General features: G+C 44.5%; 1 protein-coding gene across 3 annotated transcripts in view; it reads right to left on the bottom strand.

Annotated features, from left to right (window-relative positions):
- DUSP22 (dual specificity phosphatase 22) overlaps positions 1 to 18,627 on the bottom strand; it is a 42,758-nt gene extending 24,131 nt beyond the window's left edge. Inside the window, exons 1-3 of one of the 3 annotated variants that reach the window (XM_064426103.1) lie at positions 18,608 to 18,627; positions 12,137 to 12,170; positions 4,450 to 4,532 (exon numbers count right to left, since the gene is read on the bottom strand). In XM_064426103.1, coding sequence (XP_064282173.1) covers positions 4,450 to 4,458 — 9 coding nt within the window. In that variant the 5' untranslated portion in view covers positions 4,459 to 4,532; positions 12,137 to 12,170; positions 18,608 to 18,627. Of the gene's footprint in view, positions 1 to 4,449; positions 4,533 to 12,136; positions 12,171 to 15,268; positions 15,412 to 18,153; positions 18,472 to 18,607 lie in introns of those variants that run through there. The other 2 variants (XM_064426098.1, XM_064426125.1) reach the window with 2 other exon arrangements.
- Between the last annotated feature and the right edge of the window lie 2,700 nt (positions 18,628 to 21,327).

Below are 21,327 nucleotides of genomic sequence, written 5' to 3'. Positions count from 1 at the left end.
GACAAGAACAACTCAGTCCTCTTCCCTCTCCCAGAACTCACGCTGTCCTCCTTCCTGCTTTGCAAACAGCAACCACTGCCCAATGCAGCATAGGAAGCATTCTTCCTTCTACCAGCATTTAAACCTGCAGCCATGGGGAGGAATAGGGAGAGAATGAATAAGGATGCTGGTAAGTTCAGCTGCTTGGACATGACTGTCCACCACAGCCTACACTTTCCAGAATGAGATGAAGCTGTTTTCAAGTTGCTGCACAATCCACATCAACACCCACATCAACAGTCTATTTAGTTTGGGCCTACATTCATCTCCCAGAAGAGTGTTAAACACCTGGAAAATCCAGAGACAAAACCTCAACGGACCTGCAACCATATTCTTCTGTTAAGATTAACAAGATTTACCTTTATATACCTTAATTTGAGCAACTAGAACAAAAATTTTTGTTTTGTCATCTGTAAATGTGCTGAGGGTGCACTCAATCCCTCTATCTATGTCATTGATGAAGACATTAAACAGCAGTGGTTCCAATACAGACCCCTGAAGGGCACCACTCACCACTGGACATTGAGCTATTGACCCTCTGGATGTGACCATAAAACCAATTCCTCACCCAGACAGTCCAGCCATCACATTCATCTCTCCAGTTTAGAGAAGAACATTGCAGAGTACCATGTTAAAGGCCTTACAGAAGTCCAGACACAAGATGACCTGTTGGATGGATCCTACAGGTCACTGCCAGACCTATTATTATCTAAAGCACACTTGGAGACATGTTTCCCCATCTACGTTTTAGTGTCTCATATTCTGAATAGAAATTTTTAAACCTAAACTAATGGAGAAATAGAATAGAAAAAGCAGGTGGCAAGAAATCTAATTATTCTCCTCTGTTCATGGCTCTTATGTGGATTTATAAAACATCTGTGAGTGTCCCATGGGCAGCCATCCAAAGTGCTCTGGAGGAGACAACTTGATTCACCAAGGCTGCTGCCCCTGTGCATCTAAGGGAGCACACATGGTGCTGCTGGACACTGCTCTCACTCATTTCATCTGAAATAACAAACCTGGTTCCATACGGCATGCACACCCTTCCTCTTGGACATGCTACCTGCTTACCCATAGGGATTTCCATGAGACAGATATTTGTATCACAGAAGCTATAAACATGCATCTTTAAAATACAAAACTCTCACCAAATTGGTTAAGATCCTGTATAATAATGGTGCACTTTGTTGGAACAATAGCCTTAGAATGCTCTCTGAATATATTTCAAAGTTAGTTTTATTAGAGGAAAAACTTATTTGAAGCAGTTTATACAAAAAGAACTAAAGGGCAATATGGCAAGATAGTTCAGGCCAAATTTTGGCAAATTTTTCCAGTGTAAATCACTTGATGTCTTACAAAAAATTCTCTGTCTTGCATTTAATGCAAGCTAGCCATGCCTAAAGGTGTAAGAAGTCTTAGAATCCGACTAATTTTATACCTACTTTTTCCTGTTATTCCAGCTTGAAAGCACTCATGACTTTCTAGACTTTGATTATGAGCCACCATGAATCAGACATCCATAAGGGTTTGTAAATGGTGATTGAGATAATGTCCAAAACCGAATTTCTATAAGAAAACTTTTTTTAAGTATATCTCAGTAGGCACATGTAACCTAAACCAATAAAATACTTTGTTGTGAAACTCGTCAATCATTTTCTAACAGCTTACTAACTTACAAGGAACTGAAGCAACCTATACCAAAAACCTAAGTCACACACTAAAGCATACTTTTTAAAAGGTACTGTAAGCATTTCAAACAACTAGGTAAAAACAGCCTGTAACACCTCGGAGAGGGACAATGCCTTGAGTTACTACAGTAGAAAAAACAGTTTTACAGCCTGTAGCAAGTTGGTGTTCACCACAAAGACTGATGTTTGTTTCCATATCTTCGGTATTGCATTCTTGACTATGAATGACAAAGAGAGATTGGGCATTTTCATTCTCTACCCACAAGACCAGCTGTGTATAGAATCAGTACTTCCGATACACGACTTTAAGTGCTTAATTCAGAGGTACTATTGCACCAAAACAGTGATGAAACTTCAAAATCGGACAAGCAAGACGTGGTTAATTTGTGACTTCTGAGAGCTAAAGTATGCATGCATATTCTTTGTTTCATACACAGGCAGAAAAGCCCAAATTCTCTTTGATAACATGCTATTAAAACAGTACTGGCTTTTCATTGTCTAAAAACACTTACCTTCCTTAGAGTGCACAGAAAGCTTTGTCTAATTAATTATTTGTAGAATTTCCTACAGGTTCCTACATCTCCTACAGGACTAGGGAATACTGGAGAAAAAATATTCTTAAAGACAAAGGCAACTACTGCAGAAGCAAAGGCAGCTTTTTACAGGTGATCAGCATTCACATAAATGCATACAAATGAAACAGCGAATCTCAGGGGAAAGATATTCCCTTATCACTGCAATCATGTGTTTAGAAGTCTGAATAATATCAGATGATTTCTAAACACAAAAGTAATCACTTTCTATTGAGTGAAATTTGGGGAGAAAGGTGATGAGGGATACACATAGGGAAAACATTCCAATTTGATTTCAGTGGACATGAGAACAATCCCCAAGCTGTAAACAACCCCCCCCCAAAACCTGGCATGGATGTAAATAGCAAAGGAAGTAACCAAACCTAACAGAAGTTTTTAAGGCTCTTGCTCCTAAACAGAAGCACTCAGTTGCAAACAATCACCACAGTAAGACTGTGACTGATAAAGTAATCAAAATTAGCTCAGCTCCCAAACAAATGGAATTTGAAATCCTTACACCACTTTAGGAACTGGGGAGGAGTTTTAAAGGAACTATAGTGTATGCAGAGAAAATCGAAGGCACAGTTGGAAGCAGGGCTGATGAAAGCAAGTCCATCCTCAACCAGTCACGTTGTTCACATGTTCGTTCATGTGCCACTGTTACTTTTGAGACACTGCTGTGAACCAGATTGGGAAAAGATCTGGGTAAACATAATCCTTCATGTCGTTAGTGGTGGTAACTAAAGGAAGAAATGGTGACCTGGTTATGTTTAAACCACAAAAGCTCCCAGTGCTATTTACCATGCAGCCTCACAAACAGATGCACCACCTCAAGCAAGGAGGTGGTGTGTGGGCTGCCAAAACTACCACCACCACCACCAGAAGCACTGGCCTGAGGCTGCAGCTGATAATACCATAATCAGCCTTCCTAGTTTTCTAATCATGATAAAACAAAAGAAAATTCCACTCATTTTAAAGACCAGCACTCTAGAGGCAACATGACATCTCCTTCACTCAGCAAAAATGTTTATCTCTTCAACTAAGAGCACTCTTGAAATTCAGTCTGTTTCAGACTTCACAACACAAGTCAAGTGGACAGTGTAACAAAGTCAACAGCTAAAGCACGTTTTATTTTATGAAGTACCTTTATAAATCTGCTTCAGCACATTTATAAATTCAAGGTCAACCCAGAGTTCCCCATTACCATTAATTATTATTGGGGTTGATTGTGACTACTGGGAACACCTCTTGTTTGGCTTACCTATTGACTTGCCTGGGAGAAGTAGAAATTCTGTAGTTTAAGGACTGAAATCACTAGAGACATTTGCATGAAGTAAAAGAAAAGCAGACATTCCCAGAGGTATATGAGGGCTAACACCAACAACTGCCTTACCCATGATTTTGCCACATTTCATGAGAAGTAGAACACAGGGAAGGAATGAACAAATTATAGAGGATAATAGTTCCTGACATAAATCAAATAGCCAGATTTTAAGATGTGGCAAAGCCCAGGCAGACTCCCCTCCAAAGTAAGCTGGTGTAAAGAAGAAATCATAGCATTCCAAAAAAGGAGACCTGCATCCTGTTCCCAGCTCCTTCCCTACTCAAGACAACACAGTAAATACAGGTCTTCAGATGAGTTTCCCTTCAGTAAAATGGGAATAATACTTTATGTAAAGTTTTGGAGACTACAGATGCCCTGCTATTTTAGATCTATTATGTGAGGATCACTGGTTCCTCCCACACTCCAAGCCTAAATAAGGCAATTTCACATAGAAAAGGACTGCAAACCCATCTGCCATAAAGATTCAAGGAAGGGGCCCAAGTACACAGAAGAGTTAGTACTGGGGAAGGAAAGTTGTTTATGTGATGCTCAAACTCCACACAGAAGGAAACTTACCTTTACTATTAAATTATTAACATAATCCCATTATTGTGTTATACAGATTGACAGTGTAGTTCTCTTCCCTTGTCAGTAACATTTCTTGTTGTTATAAAGCAGCAACAACAAAACCTTTGGCTGGATCTCAAAACTACAGCTTTCAAGAAAATCAGTCTCAAAACATTTGCACAGAACAAAAAATTAACCCCAAGATGACTGTGACAGTCAACTGCAAAGGAAGGATTTACTGTGGATTTACAACTCTTACCTCAAGCATAGGGCGGGCACTGTCATGGATTGAAAGAATGTGCGTAATGTTATTCTTACTCAATTGCTCTACATCTCGGGCATCTGCGATAGAGGGAAAAAAGGAAGATAATTTTTTTAATCTCTTGAAATAGCATTTCCATTGTACATGTTGAAAAGTTACTTATTGTTGATACATTTCCTTTTGAAGCTGCATGAAGTCAGGCAAAACCTCAAATGCAGCTGTTCTAGAACACCATCATCAGAGTGGGTAACGGGAAGACACACTTCTAACTCCAAAACAAATTATATACTATATAAAGACCAAGCTTAAGTGACTCAGGAATGTGTTCTCAAGTCAGAAGTTTCATGTATTTTGCATCTGAAATGTAAGTCTGTGCATGCCTATGTGCAGGTGATGGCCATCTGAACACGCACTCAGAGCTGTACAAGAAATATCTGACCTCCTCTCTACCCACAAATCCCCCTTCAGGGAATACATTTTCACTTGGGAAATAGACCCTGTGATATCCAGATCTGAGAAGGGAAGCCAACCATATCACTTGAATTGAGGTCCCTGCAGACAATCCAAGACGATAACAAGATTCTTACTTTCTGTGAACCAGTAGAGAAAAATGTGCATTTAGGCAATACAAATGATAATTTTAAGTTTAAAGAGAGACAGGTGATAAAGATATTGAATGTATGAAAAAGCAAAATGCTACAGCAAGGGAGTGTAGTTGTGAAAAGGTGGTTCCTAGACCTGTAACCAAGGGGTTTCAGACATTCAAAACTGGAAAGAGAACTGAGGTGACTGAAAATTTGATGCTAGATACAGCAACACCATAGGCTTGATTCTATGAGAAAAAAGGGTAAAATAGACAATCTGTCATCAGTGAGCAACTTTCCCCATACTAAACTATCAGCATGTCAAAAAAAGACCTGAAGAACCACCAATACAGGTAAAAGTGAGCTTGTGCCCATCTACTTTTGACCTTTTTGCTTGAGAATGGCACAGCACACCATGGTAAGTACAGCAGTGGTTTTGTGATGGGAACACCTGCCTTCGAAACCTGCCCATACAATCTTTTCACATTAGCCTGGTTGCACACAAAAAGAGAGCACTGACCACAAAGGTTTCGAACCGGCTCTCTCTAGGTACAAAAATAATAGCATCACCTGTGTGTTCTTTATGTACATGCAAGAGTTCAATTAGCATCTCTTGGGTCGTCTTATCCGCCTACTATTAAGTTTCAATGCCTTTTCTACATCACAAAAAAGAGCTGGACATTTAATTAATACTGCCCCATAGACAAGATCCAAGTGAGCACAGTAACAAGCAATGCAATTTAAACCTAATCCAATTATGAAAGCTTCTCTACAGCTAATAAAATGAAGAAAAGAGTCAAAACTGCAAGGATTTTATTCACTACTGCTCAAGCCTGCATGATCAACACAGATGCCTAATCCTTCAGGAGAGAATTAACACAAATTCTGTCTGAAACAGAATTAAAGCCTAGCTTCACAAAACAAATAAAATTTCCTAAAAATATCAGAGAAAACATTTCAAAGAAGAAATGCTAATGCTTTCCAGGCGATGTCCTCTAATCCACCTGACCTTCAGATTTTTTTAACAGTTTGTAGGACAGTCTCAATTCCTTAGGGAACGCCCAAGCAGGCAAGGATTTGGAAGCCCAGAAACCTAAGTGCCCCTAAAAATCACTGTTTTCTGTCTTACAAAGACTAAGGGCAGACTTCAGAGCCTGCTGGTTGGAACTCATGGTGTTGCCTAGCACAATGAGACCCCAATCTCTAATTATCAGTGTGACCAACATGGTAAGAAATGTCTTGCCATACAAAGCAAACTGCTTTAAAATAAGATATACTTCAAATTAAATGCTGACTGCTTTGAACCAGTTTGAAAGGCCTAATGGACATAGTACAACTCAAAAAGAGTGAAATACCTTTGTTCTTTACTTAACAGAGACTCGGGCTAAAGGAATTTCAGCAAATCAAAACTATACACTGAGATTTCAGGTATTCCTAGAAACAAGCTGGAAATGGCATCCCAGACCTACATTACAGGGTAGTCAGCAAGTCCTTAATATATTTGGGAAATAAGCATTCAGTTCATTAAAGCAGAGAAGAAAAAGCTTCCCAGCTACTATCTGGATCTAAACTTCAGTTTACAAAGGGGAAATTCCCCTGGTTCCCCAGCACCTGCCTTAAGTCTCTACAGATACTATAGATAAGGCTATTTAAACAGCAGTACAAATAAGATATCCTGTCCTCACAGTCTCATACCATAAATAACATTTAAAAAAATAAAAATTAGAAGTTATGTAAAGAACCACCAAAAACCAAAAGAACCACCACCACCACAGCAATTCTAACTTCTTGCTGTAGCACAATGTTGTACAAGCACATCCAAGCTCACATTTTGAAATTACAGTATGAAACATCCCATTTTCAAATGTTATTGATTAAACCTACCTATCACAGACCCCTCCTGTGCATCCTCTAAAGAGTGCCTCAAATGCAGTATTATTCTTCAACAACAGCTTACCTAACATTCTGTTTCATACACCAAAATGCTTCTCAGCTAATGCAGATGTGGACTTTTGAGTAAAACCTTTGGGAAATTCTCTCTTCACACAAAATGACACAATTCACACTGGAGAAGTCTTCCTCTCTCCCTCCTACATTTAGCTTTTTTCCCCTCAGTTTCATACCATGACTCCAAGCTTCATCTCTACTCATGCAAAGAGCTTATATACAAAAGGAATGCCAAAGTCATCAAAATGGGACCGGGGCCTCAGACTTTGTCTCCCTGCAGCTCTGGGAAGCCTTACTGGATGGGGAGCAAACCAACTAGTGCAGTGTGCTTCCATCCCCATCAGCAAAAGAGAAACACAGCTCCAACCACTGCAGATAAGGCACATCAATGACTGAACAACTCCAATACTACAGTGGTGAAGTCTCAAATGTACCTACAACCATCCTCTCTTACTTCAGTACTTTAGTGCCTCCACAGAAATGCAAGGTGGGGTGTAAGGACTTCCTCTCCAAAAAGGCAAGTCAGCCCAGCATGCACAACAATATTAAGTCTCAACCTGCAGATGCACAGAAACAATTTCATCATCATCAGATTTTTTTGTTTTTATTATAGAAAGAAATTTTTGTCTACACTTTCTCTTCTGCTTTGGAGAGAGCTAGATAGAGAGACAGCCACCCAAAGAAGAACATCCTGTGTGGTGGTTCAGAGCACTAAGAGCTATTACTGAGAGCGGTTTTCCATCCGGAGAGCTTTGTTCCTGAATCCAGTTATGTGCAGTTACAGACACAAACACACAAACTGTGTACATGAACAAAAACTCCACCTCTTCTGTCTCCACTTCATATTTTGTTCTAAAATATATTTTATCTCATCCTCTCAGAAGGTGCTTTGCAGGGAACAAGAAAGGTGGGGAAAAGAGGTCAGTACTCTGTTTAATGGAGTACCAATAGTCTTCCTTCAAAAGGTGAAGCTGAAAAAGGAAATGGTATCTCCATCCTGTCCTGTTTTCAGTACCTGATATAAAGCCTTAGGAAACAGAACTTAAAAAAAAAAAACTAAGCAGATGAGAATAGGAATTAATTGACTTTAGAAACACAGCAGAACTACTTGGTGGGCATTGCCTTTTTATACACTTAGTAAGGGGAAGGGCAGAAACTTCCCCAAGACTCTCCAGACCATCCACAGCAACACTGGACTCTTTGGGGAAATTAAACCTCATATTGTGGCTTTCCCCTTCAAATTAAAAAGCCCCCAAATATTCCATGGAAAAAACCTTGAATTATTACAAACAAGGAAGAACACAAGCTCTTTAATATTCAAGGTAGAAGCACTCTTGAGTCTCTGGTTTCTGCTAGTGCCACACCTTTTGGTTTGGAAGCAAACTGAGCATCCATTAAGAATCTCTCATTTTTCCATTTGTGCAGAGAACCAGGCTGTCCTGTCAATCCCTTAAGGACAAAGCAACCATTTTTGTTGGGAGCACAGGTGATATTCAAGGGCCATCAGGTTTCCAGTGCAGTAGACAAGTGGACATGCAGTCCCACAATAAATTCCTAGTCTTTTGAGAGGACTGCATTTCATCTGTAAGGTACAAACAACAAAACAATCTTTTCTAAAATCAGAGGCAGAAAGAAGGGTTAACTTCCTCTTTCTTTTCCCTCATTTTTCCCTCTTAGCCCCCTCCTCTCCCATTTGCAAAGAAATAACTACTCCTTTACTTTCACAGAAAAATCCCAAGCGCTGTTTCCTTCTGGGCTCTCAGACCAGACTCAGTCTTGTATTTTATATGGACATCTATGGCTCTTCTTGAATTTTTCTGCCCTCTAGCTGTGCAATCTCAAATATAACCTCTCAGGAGCATACCACACTTTTCATGTGCTACTGATGAGCTGAATCATGCTTATAGAGCCTGTAAGATAAAAAGCACTTGAACACATGCCAAGATCTGTGCTTATTCAGGAAAGGTTTTCAGAGACATACTCAAGTTCTGTCGACTTAGGGGGATTTCAGAAGATACTTCAGTGCTTTCCATAATCAGCACTACATGTAACTTTCTACCCTAAAGACCCTTAAGGTGATTATTAAAGCCTCTCTCAAGTCTATGTGCTTAGAGGTTTGTGCAACACCAAATGAAGCAGAAGCAGAAAGCTCAGCTCCACAGCTTAGCTCCATTTCTGCCACAGGTTCATTTCACAAGCTGTTTCTGGGCCTCTGTTTATCTCCCAGTCAAATGCAGAATTTGCACTGCTCTGTTACAGAAGACTGTATTTAAGTTTACTAGGACTAAAAGCAGAAATATAGCTGAATGGTGAATAGTAATTCCCCAATCACAGCAATTCCTGAATTCCTTCTCCAGACAATAATCCTCCAGAATTAGTGTTTAACATCTTAAACATCCTACTCTCACCTAGCAGAAAGGCACCCATCTGGAAGAACTGTGCCTTTTCCCAGCCTGCCAGTGTTCCCAGAGGTCTCCCATGCAGCAGCGAGACAGGTGTGTGAGTAGGATGGTACTTTGATTTAGCTCTGGAAACTGTGCATGCCCAGGCTCCCTGAGGAGCCACTGGGGAAAAACTATCCTCCAGAGGGCAGATCAGAGCGATTTACAGACATTCCCCTGACTCAGCCACAGGAGAAGCTCCCTCCTCTCCACCCCAGCTCAGGCACTCAGTGCCTCGAATTCTCAGCCCTGTTTCTAGGCAAGATGCACAACACCAGGGATTCAGTGTTTCCTCCTCTTACTGACAAGATGCAACTTTATTCACTTTCAAGCTATCAGCCTTAATCTGAAGAATGGGAGACTGGTCAAAAATGCATTACAGGAAATAATTTTGTAAACCCCTGCCTTTATGAGTAGCTAGTCATTTCAGCTACCCAAATCAGGATACTCTGACCAATCCCAACTGCACATGCTGCTGAGTATTTCTCAGTCAGTGATCCCCTTCCTGGCAGTCTTAATGCTCACTAGTCACTTTTTAAAAAGTCTCATAAATCAGAACACGCCCCAAGAACATAGGATCAAACTCCTCCAGAAAAATACACTGGTAATTAACCAACAACCTGTTCCTAAATGGGATGACTTCACCACACAGAGAGCTTGCTGCAACTGCTCCTAAGCAGTGAGGCAAGGGGATGTTGAAGGACAAGGAATGCAGAAAAGGGTAACAATTGTAAAAGCAAGCTCTTGTATCAGTGAAGTACCTTAACACCCATCTTTTCCTCACCAGGTATGGTAGCTTATCTGAGATTATAACAGGTACTTGTGAGGGTAGAATGTAATGATTAAATGCAGTATGAGCAAAGGTCATAGCAGTAAATAAACTGACATTTTTGTGGTTTTAATTAATTTAAAAAACAGACACCATGAAACAAACACTGGGGTTAAAGTCAACTCGTCTTTCCTCTCTTTTACAGAGGTAAGCAGAAGCATTACACCCTCTGTCTCTTTTTCAGCGAGGTTCCCAGAAACACTTCCACGCACAGCACCTCCACCTGCACGCCTCTGCTCTCCGCGCGGGCGTGACCTGCCCTGCCATTCCAGGGCCGCTCCCAAGGCACACGGGGACAGAGAGGCCACAGGCCTGGCGTGGGCAGAGATGCTGACTCACTCTGCAACCCTGGCCAAGTCCCCAGCTCTGAAAACAGAGCTGCACCAGCAAACAGATGTTCCTGCTGAGTTTCACTCCTCTGGGCAAGGGCTCACCAGCAGGATGGCCATGGTGAGAGGGACAGATTGGAAGCCACGTTACCAGGGCCCGTCCTGCCCACCCCACCTGAAACCCGAAGGACTCCACTATCCAACATCTTCCCAATTCCACCTCTTGCCTAAATTACTTCAGGAAGAGAAAAGAAAACAAAAAGAGGAAGCAATAAGGCTGTGACCAAGTTTTAATTTTGTCATCAGACCATCCAAAGGTGGTCCATCCAAAGGGCTTTCAAAACTACCCCCTTGGCCTTATTTTCTTTTTTTCCCTATATTTTTTCTTTTTTCTCCTTTCATTATCAGCATGAAATCACCTCTATCCTCTCATTTTCCTTACCATGGCACAATTAATTCCCTCACACAGTAGCCATTGTACTTGTGTTTATGGTGTGGCAAAAGGCAGCTTTTAACCTCACAGGTATCTCCAGGCTGCCTTCCAAAGTTATCAGCTCCACATCCCAAGGGGCAGCAAGCACTGGATCCACAGTATGGGTCAGCAGACCCAGAAGCAGGTAAATCAGGCAAAAACCACTGAACTCACAGGTTTTGGGATGGGGAGGCATGGGGGAAGGGTGGGCATGAGGCAGAGAGAAGGTGCAGCAGCATCTAAATCCAGCGTAGACGTTGCCAGCCTTAACAGACTGGGTGTGGTATCAGACAGCCCAGGAAGGACAGGATATCTATTGCAGGAGCCCCTGTGAGCCCTGCTTTGCTGTTTTACCCAAGCATAGGAAATATGGAGTCTACATCTATCAAAACAACTGTACATGCACAACTGGTTTACTTCTGAGTAGGGAGAGCCAGCCAGAACTGCTGCTAAGAGAGTGTTTTGAGAACAGGCAATTTATTTGGATGTCTGCATAAGGTTTCCTGTGATTTCTAAATGTGTCTGTTTTTCTGTGCACAAAAAAATAAACCTCATGCATGAAGGAAAAAAAAATCCATAGCAACTTACATCTGCAACAGAGACAGTGTGAGTATCAGTGGTCAGGCTGCAACCAGCAGACATATCAGTCTCACAAGCGGTGACAACAGAACTCTTTAGCAGTTGTTATAAATAACCAAAATAATGAAAGCAACGAGCAGGAGGTATAGTAAGCCTTTACTTATAAGGAGGACTTGCATTAAGCCTTACAAAGAATCTGCCTGGCTCACAGGCTTGCTTGCCAAGCACGGGACTCGTTTAAGGCAGGCCAATGTTTAGGAATTCCAGCTGAAGCATGCTCCAAGGAGATGGTATTCATTTTACTTTTCTCAAAGTACTTGCAGCACAGCACACAGATGAGAGAGCAAACGAGTTCTTCTCGAAGTGCTACCAGGTGAATCCAGACATGAAGCAAGATGGGGTTAAAAAGCTACAGAGATGCCAGAGAATTTTGAGTGCCTGCAAAATAACACCTTAAGATCCCTGCTAAGTAATCCTAGAGATAGTAATAAAACTAATCTTACCTTTAAAGTTGCCAATGAACAAGCCAGGGAGAATCTGTGAGAAAGAAATATAGTATCAAATATAGGTATCTTGTGGTAAGACAATTTGACAAAGTTCAATTTGCATACAGGATGGAACATACTACTTTAGCAGACTATTGTGAAATGCAATCTAAAACATGCTGACAACTTTTGCAGCCTTCTAAAACCAGATAGCTCTAGGCATGCTGAGCTTTGACAGCATTCCTGGGCAGATGGGGGTTGTTAATAGTGGGGATCTTCCACTTAATGGAGGCTCTCCAAGGACAGCAAATGTAGTTTACAAATTACAAAGCAGCCACACAACACAGCCCTCCCCTGCCCCCCCCAGCAGGGTAACAGCTACCCTCATGGAACTAATGATGAAACTTCACACAGCAAAGGTGATTTGCCTAAAGTTGCTAAGGAAGCTGGACAAAACCCTGCAAAATGACATCCTTCGAGGCTTTTGAAGTGCAAAGCCATGCAAGTCAGGGCTGCAGCACTGTGCAGCTCTTAGAGGAAATCACTGCAAACAGCAACTTGTGTGTTCACATAGAAAGGGAACTGCTGAAAGTCTGTGAAATGCATGTTTCTCTCCCGGATCTACCCATTCACCCCACACTCCCAGATGCCTGCACAGGTGTCAGTTACAGGACGTTCTCTAACTTCACTCCAGTCTCTTTCCATAACAAGTACCAGGTACCGGGTATTTGGGGAGTTCCAAGGTCTGCCCAAGGACCAGCATGTGCTTGAGGGCACATGCATGCACAAACACAGAGGCAGCTGACACTGTAGTGCTACCCCACCTACCCTCTCATAACCCTCCCAAACTTGGGAACAGCAGTACAGACAGCAAAAACCTGCCAGGCACACCGAACTGCTGGCCAAGATTTTTGTTCTCTGTCACCTGAAGTCTCTGACCCACACCCACATCCTCTGAGGAGATCAGAACTGTGATGGTGAAACGATACAATCCATTTTTCTTCAGTCTGTGCATAGCATACTACCAATACAGATATATCTGCACTAATTTCCTATAGCCTTAGCAACACCCCGGTGTCACCACAACAGCAGCAACAACCTCTCAGACACAGCTATTTAAAGGGAAAACTCCACCCTTTAGCTCAATCCGGCAGCACGAAGTCCCAAAAGTCATGAAGGACTTTTCATCAGGGATCATTGCCACAGACTCAGTTTCACTGCAGCCTTCCTGCTGAAAGGCGACCCAGCACACCATGCACAGGTTAGCAGGGCCAGCAGAAGAGGCTGTAAAACAGCTTCTGGCCTGCCCTAACTTCATGGCTTTCATCTGCTCAAAGCATCATGTTCGCTGTTATTTATCGAGCCTTGCAGGAAACAGAAAGGCTGCAGCACCTCTCCCACTCCTTGCAGCTTTGGTTTGTGCAAACATTCCTCCCTTTAGGCTTTGCTGGCTGATCACTCTCTGCCTGCTGTGTCACACCAGCTCTAAACACAGGGCTCAGTTCTTCCCCCGATACAAAAAGACAGCTTCTCCAGGACCCTTGCTGTACCTTGTTGCTTGCAGACCCTTGCTTGAAAATTAAGAGCTGATTGACAGCACTGGTTCATCAAGAAAACAGTTCTTCAGTCTCATACAAACAGGCACCTGTACATTTTGCAAAGATAAGCTCAGACAGCTTTTTCCCTTTTCCTTCCCTCTTCATTTGTACAAATTCAACATTCTTACAAAGACAGCAGAAATGCCCAGGGCAGTTTCCAATGCCAGGGTATCATGTAGGGCAAAGAATCTTTACAACATCCTGCTACCCCCTTCCATGTGCACAAGACTCATGGTTTCAAGGGAAAATTCAGTATTTCAAGCACTCTTGATGACACTGCTAGAAGTGCAGCTCTAATGCTGCATCCCAGGCTAGGAAAAAGAAGCCTGTAGCTGTTCCAGATAGGACAGTACTCAAGAGTTACTGCCAAAGAGGCTAAATTCTGCAAACAAAATCATGTTCTAAAGCAGAAGGGACTCAAGTTATGAATGGATTTCACTAATGAAATCACCCCAGTGAGCTCCCACAACTTCAGTATAAAAAATTTTTAAAATATTTAAAAGCTTTCTGGTATTTTAAAATAGCTGTCTGGTATTTCCTATCTGCAGCACAAATCTTCCATCACACCACTACTGCTGTAGACTATAGCATTTCAGACTCCAGGACACTATTTCTGCATTAAATTTGCATTCTCAGGAGAGAATAAAAGCCTCATTTCAATTCACAGTCATTAAGCTTTGACATTAGAAATTAAAGATAGTGAGAAACACTGGGGGGTTGCAAAAATGAGGTTTCTTGTTGGCAAAGGAGGAAAAATCCAGAAGTCTGCATTTGTGCATCAGGAAGCAATGCTGTACAATAGACAGGTAATTAGGACACCGTGCAACCAAGGACAGATGTTATCCCTGTTGTACCAGTCATTCTAGAAGCAAGAAACATTACTATGGGTGAAAGCTACCTGAAAAGAAGTGAATCTTCATGTCATGCTGACTAATACTTCAGCACTCGGCTATGGCTGGGAACTTTCAGCTGTGTCATCTCACACTGCCTTCAGTAACTGCAGCTCCAGGCTGTGCAAAATGAAGGCTGATGGCAGCTAGGGGCGTGTGAGAGAGAAGGGGTGGGAGTCAGAAGAGTAGAAAAATAAGGTGGTGGTTGTTGTTGTGAACTTCTCAACCACTGCTATATGAATAAAAACAGTAGCCTCTTTATATGATCCGAAACATTGAGAAAATGACCACAGACCAAGTAACCGATGTAGAAGAATGCACAGCCAAGGGACAAGGACACCAACGTCTGTCCTAGTTTGTACCTGACATGAGAGCAGCTCACGTTCTCCACCTTGCACAAAGGCCAAGCCCTGGAACAGACAGCAATTGCTACTGCTTCTGTCAGTCCCCTCTGACAATACACCTCTCTGGAAAATGGCTTGAAGGACTACTTTGCTGCTGTTTCCTATATCAACAAATATAATATATTTGCTTATAATAAAGCATCTAACTCCTTGCCTAACACTGCTTTTGGTTGTGTCAGTACTGATGGGCACTCCAGAGAAGTCCATGGGGCTTTCTCAGAGATGTCCAGGCACTGCAAAAGGAGAAGACAAGCCTACCTTTGTCCAGTAGTACACGAGAGTGGCACACATCAGGGAGGGGAATTTGCTGCTGACGTGAACTGGCACAGCTTCTCTGACTTCCGTAAAATTAGCTACCTCAGCTATAACTAGCCACACTGGTTTAAATTTCTTATTAATCCACTCCTACAACAGGGCTTATCTGCCATTTTTGTAGAGATAATACTCGAATCTTCTGAAGAGTTTACATGAATAACTGTCAGTTAACTTTAACAGCACTAAACAACAACCAAACCCCAGGAAGAGCTCTTCACCAAGATCCTGTTCACAGATAGTCAAATCTTGTCACCATCTCAGCCGCTAGACTTCAGCTCCTGGAAAACATCTTTCTACATTTCAACCACAGACTTCAACTTGAACTTTGAATACAAGTCAAAGTTAGACATTAACCATGAACACAAATCAGACTGCTGAGACAATTTCCTAAGTCAGAGCCCATTACTCATTCTATAATATATACATCTTAAAAATACAAGAAAAAAAAAATGAAGTACTGAAAATTAATACTAGCCAGGTCAATGCACATTCACAAGCTGATTCTCCTTCTCTGAACAGAATAAAAAAGGTATGTATGAACAAATGCTTTCCATTTAATTTGGGAAATATCAGAAGGCTTGGATGGGCTTTAGAGGAAAAAAAAAAAATCTAGGCCAGGCTAATTTTACAGAGAAAATTAGCAAAGAAAGACAAACCTCACCTAAAAACAATGCCAGGCCTCCAGCCCTTATCACTCTAATGGCCACATAGTCATGTGCAATTACTATTTGCTATGAAATACATCAGTATAATGGGACAGAAAAATAAAGAGGGGACCATGCCATTGAGAAAGGATCAGCATCCAGAAGGTGCAGCAGTCCCTGGAGCTCTTTCTTACCACACCCATTCCAGGCCATCATTAATCCTCTTCCCTTGGCATCTGTACAAAGGGACTCCTTAAATGAAATAATCCATCATCAAATAAGCCCATTCTTTTTTCCTACTATCCGTATACAGCTCTACCACAAGAAAGACACTTCAGCTGGAAATGAAGGCAATTTGTATTGACTGACTACACTGAGACAAGCAAATACCACCTCCATCTGCACTGATGGCTCCATGCTTCTCCTTGCCCCTCCCGCTTCACTGACTCACAAGATCAGGAGGAAGAGATGATCCAGGGACACACTCAGAAGGTGGCAAGTTCCAGACCAATATGTGGGACCCCTACAAATACAAACCCTGATGGCCAGTACACAACATGACTGTAGTCTCCTTAAAAGAGCCAGCCCTTCCAAAAACTGCTGAACAGCTCAACCTCTTGGATACAGCTATAAAAAAGGGGAGAAAAATCCCAGAAGTGTTATGTTTGTCCTGAAAGCACCAGGTGGTACATGTCAGGGCAACATTTAAGAGAATTAAAATGACCAAACTGGCCAGTCACAGATTGCCAATTCCTACCCACACAGTACAATGTAATGCAGCTTCGAAGGGATGAGAGTTCTCCTTTTAGTTTTCCTTTTTTTCTCCCCAGACTGCAACTTAAGCATCCCATATTGCATCCCTCTAAATGTTCTGATAATTTCAAGCATTCCAAGGAAAATACTACAAATACACCAGAAGCCTAAAAGGAGTTTTTCTACCTGTATTTCTTCCTAACTGGCCATTTCGAGAAGGCTATTATCAGTGAATGGCTAATATCACAACATTATTCCCAGAGTTTGAAAGCAAAAACTGAGAAAAGGACCAAGGGAGGTTCTACCTCCTACGCACTAACTCGATTCCTCAGCAGCCAGATCTTTTCCCTGCCGAAGGTTTCTATTTCAGTGTCTCTACCCATAGGATGGAAAGGCTTCCCCTTCCAGTGGCACACTAAGCACTCTGGATGTTCATCAATCTGCCTTCCAGGGGCAAGGATGTCAGACTGGGACAAAATGTGAGGAGCTATTTCTAGCTGTTCTCCTCTGCTTTGTCAGAGGCCACGCACACAGCAAAGCTACTCCCAAAGCACTCAAAGCAGGATGTAAGACAGAGGAGATGACTCAACTTCTGTTCCTCATAGTAAGCTATATATAAAAGGCTAGTTACCACCACACTTTCAAACCTGGGTTTTAAACAGAGGCGGAGATACTGAGAAAAATCACAGTGGCCCTTAGGTAACCACCATGACATGCCAGGGGAACCGGTGCGTACAATAAGCCCCCTACTGCCAAAAGGCCAACACCCTTTGCAAAGCAGATCCATCTTCCTTCCTCTTCCTCACTGCGATCTCCACTGGGGCCGAGCGCTTTCCTGTCCCACCGGCACCGGGCGGGCCCAGCCCCTCAGCCGACAGCCCGTGTCCAGCGGCTGCTCCGCGCCCCGGGAGCGGAGCGAGCTCTGCCCGAGTGACTCGATTCAGGGCCGGGCTCGCTGACAGCCCCGCGCCCCGGCTCTGCCCCTCGCAGCTCCCGGGGCTGGGGGCACGGGGAGGGCACTGAAGCCCCGCGGCTGGGGGCACGGCGGCTCTCGCCGACCGCCGGGACCTCGCTTCGCCCGGCAAGGGGAAGGCCAGGCACATCACCGAAACCAGGGCCCCCCTCTCGCCCGCCCGCCCGCGCTGCGGCTGGGGAGGAGAGGGCGGCGCGCCCCGAGGGAGCGGCGCGGCCGCGGTCTCCGTCCCTCCGCCCTCGCCCCGAGGCGGGGGACCCCCAAACCCGACGGGAAAAGCCCTCTTGCCCTGGCCTTTGTTCCTGGAGCGGGTGCCCGCGGCGCAGGGGCGAGACAAAGGCGGGGGCGCCGCGGCAGCCCGCTCGCCGGCCCCGGGCGGGGAGGGACAGCCACCCCCGGTCCGCGGCGTGGCCCGCGCACATGCACTCGCCCACGGCGACAACGACGAGCGGGGTTACCTTGTTCATCCCATTCCCCATGGCTTAAGCGACCCGCACGCCAGCACCGCGGGAGAAGCCGTCGGCCGCTGCTGCCAGCGGCGGGTCGGCGTTCATGGGATAGTGCTTGCCGAGGGGGGACTGGGGACGGGCTAATTGCTAAGTGAGGGCGGCCGCTGCTCGCCGCCGTCGGACAGGGCGAGGCGCATCCCTCTCGCCCTGGCCGCGGCCGTCGCCCTGCTGGATGCCGGGCGGCTGGGGGCGGGTTTCCGCTCGGCCGCCCCCGGGAGCGGCGAGAGCCGCGGGGCCGCGCTGCCAGGAACCACCTCCCGCCGCCACCGCCACCGCCCCGCGCGCGGTGCGGGCCCCGCGGGCCGCCCTGGGGCTTGTAGTCCGCGCCGCCGCCTGGCGCCGCCGCAGCCCGCCCCAAAGAACTACGCGTCCCAGCGACCCCCGCGCCGCAGACCTGCCCCACCTGCCGCGGCCGGCGGCGGCCGGCGGGCGTTCCGGGGAGGATGAATAAGCGCCGGCCGAGGGGCGGTGGCGGGTCGGCTCTGGCTCTTGTGGGTCGCTCCTCGGCATGGACCGCCCGCCGCCAGTGCGCCCAAGGAGGGCAGGGCTGCGGCATGCGGTGGGGGAGCGGGCAGGTGCTGCCCGCCCGCCTCTGCCATGCCGAACCCGTTTGGTTTGGGCTGTGAAAGGATTCTGGCGGGAGGCACCAGGCCCTGGGCGCCGGGGGCTGCTGCCGCAGCTGCCCGCTGCCCGCTCCCCGCCCGGCCCGCTCCGCTGTGCCGCCGCCTCCCGTGCAGCGGAGCCTGTCGGGGCACCTGCGGTGGCTCCTGCCCTGCCATCCCAGCCGCGCCGCGGGCAAGCTGGGATCGCAGGTAGACAAAGGACATTCGTGTCCTTAACTCGGACAGATGGACACACAGCAGAGAGTAAATGATCTGAAGCAAACATTGCAAGATCATAGTGACTGAGATGGGAAGACACCTCTGGAGGCTGCCTGGTCCAACCATTTTCCTCAAGCAGGGAAAGATGCTTTTTGCTGAGCCGTGGCAGGCGTGGCTTCAAAGCCGTGCTCACTACTTCCACCCTCATGCTTTGCTCCTTAATGCACAGTTAAGCGTGACATGACAGAGTCACATCCCTCTGCCCATGGGGATGTGATTTTTCGAGGTGTGGTGGTGGGGATCTGGGGGTTAGTGAAGGAAATTTTATCCCAAGAGTTAATTTGATAGGGGATAAGCAGGGTTCAAATATGCAGGGACAGAATACTACTGCATAAGGTCTCTCCCAATAACCGGTGCAGCAACACTACCTAAAAAACCTGTAATCTTTAGTGTCTGAAATGTAAGACAAAGGAGGATGGTGCTGTGTGGCCACCATCAGATTCCCTGTGCATTTATATCTGTCAGTGGTAGATGTGCGTAAAAGGTGAGGATGTCATTTTTTTGGGCACACCTTGGTAGGACTGGGCAGGTCAGGGGCAGCGGCAGTCCAGGACAGCCCAGTGAAAGGGTGAAAGATGGAGAACATGGTAAAGCAAATGGGCAGCAAGGGCAGGTATGAAATAATGGATTGATGAACTCTGTAAAGGATAGATTAGTGATAGGGGACTCTTACCTCGTGTCAGTGGTTGCCACTGCAAGCAAACTCCAAGGGAACAATTTCACAACCTCCAGCTGCAATCCAACATTGGCATTCTTGTGCTACCCTTGACAGCACCTCTGTTCCCCTTTCCTTAGGCAGCCCTTGGCACCTGTCTGACCCAAGACCGAACTAATTCTGAGCATGAGCCCTGTAGAAAGCTAAACAATCATAAACCCACCCCCTGTGGGGTCAGACCAGTGCACACAAAGACAGGCATCAGGACCAGCCTGATCAAGAGCTGATGCTGTTCCCATAGAAGCCAATGGCATGCCTGAAAGCCAACAAAAGTTGAGTTTGGATACATAAAAAGATGGAAAACCATTCCTGAACTTCTCCCTCCCTGAGGCTCAACAGAGTTTGGGGGCTGTATCATGTCATCATCAGCCTTAAAAACATCAGAGCAGTCTCTCTGTAAAGCCAGGAAGAATAGTCATAGATTTAATGTGCTGCCCCTTCTCCCTCCCTACTGTTGAAAAGCACAGCAGTGATCTTTATCTCAGATATCGACTTTAATATTTCATTGGCAAAGCTCTCCAGGATGTAATTTACTTTATTCTTATGCCACAAAAATATGAATGGGGTCCAAACAGTATGAATCACAGCTTACCATAATAACTGCTGAACACATTGTATCTCCGAAGTGAAAGTTGTCAGAGACTCAGGCAAGAAGGATAAAAAGTAAAAATATCCATAATAACTGCAGGGATCTGTGTTGTGCTAAGAGGTCCAGGATAACTGGGAGGCGTTGTGGTCAATTTGCTGGAAGCCTGGGTTTGTCAATTTACTTCCCCATAACTCAGTTCCTTTATGTGAAAAACATGATTAACAATATTTCTGACCTTTTTTCAAAGAGCCCTGGAAAAGTACTGTGCTTGGGGAGTTAATATGAAATTATTATATTAGGCAATACAGATGCAAGTAATACAAGTATATCTAACTTAGTATCTGACATTTTTCTGAATAGGAAGTGTTAAACATCCTCATTCTTCTGAATGGGAAGGGTAATCCTCTGTTTTAATTTCAAGTTTTGTGACTCTCTTCAGGATGCCTACTTCAGCCTGCACTGTTTTCCCATATTCAACTTTTATTGCATGCATGCAGTGTTTTATAGTGCAGAAAGAACAAAAATTAGAGTGGAAGCATATAACATGCCAAAGTTAAATAGCAGTGAGAGGAAATCCGCTTCTCTCTTAAACATTTACCCTTGTGTATAGTATACCCTTTGCCTCTCCACAGATCTACAGGGGGAATCCTGATACTGTTGCCAGACCTGCTTCTCTTACCCAGTTATTCCAAAAAGTGATTGTTTTAGTTCTTCAGCCAATTGTTTAATAAAATACTGCAGAATGCATTTATGGGGGCAGGTCTTCAGTAAATGTAAATCCTCATAAGGTGTTTATTCATTGTCACTTCTCAAGATTCATTGTTACTTCTCTTATTCCTTGTGCTTTTTAATATTTTGAAAGTTCATTTTAAAAAGCAAGCTATCCTGAGATGACTGGACTGAATAAATGAACTCAGAAAAAAGCAAAAAGCTCTGGC

Source organism: Passer domesticus, chromosome 1, assembly GCF_036417665.1.
Source record: "Passer domesticus isolate bPasDom1 chromosome 1, bPasDom1.hap1, whole genome shotgun sequence".
Taxonomy (NCBI): Eukaryota; Metazoa; Chordata; class Aves; order Passeriformes; family Passeridae; genus Passer; species Passer domesticus.
The sequence above is the reverse complement of the archived record's forward strand: the minus strand, read 5'-3'. Positions and strand labels throughout refer to the sequence as shown.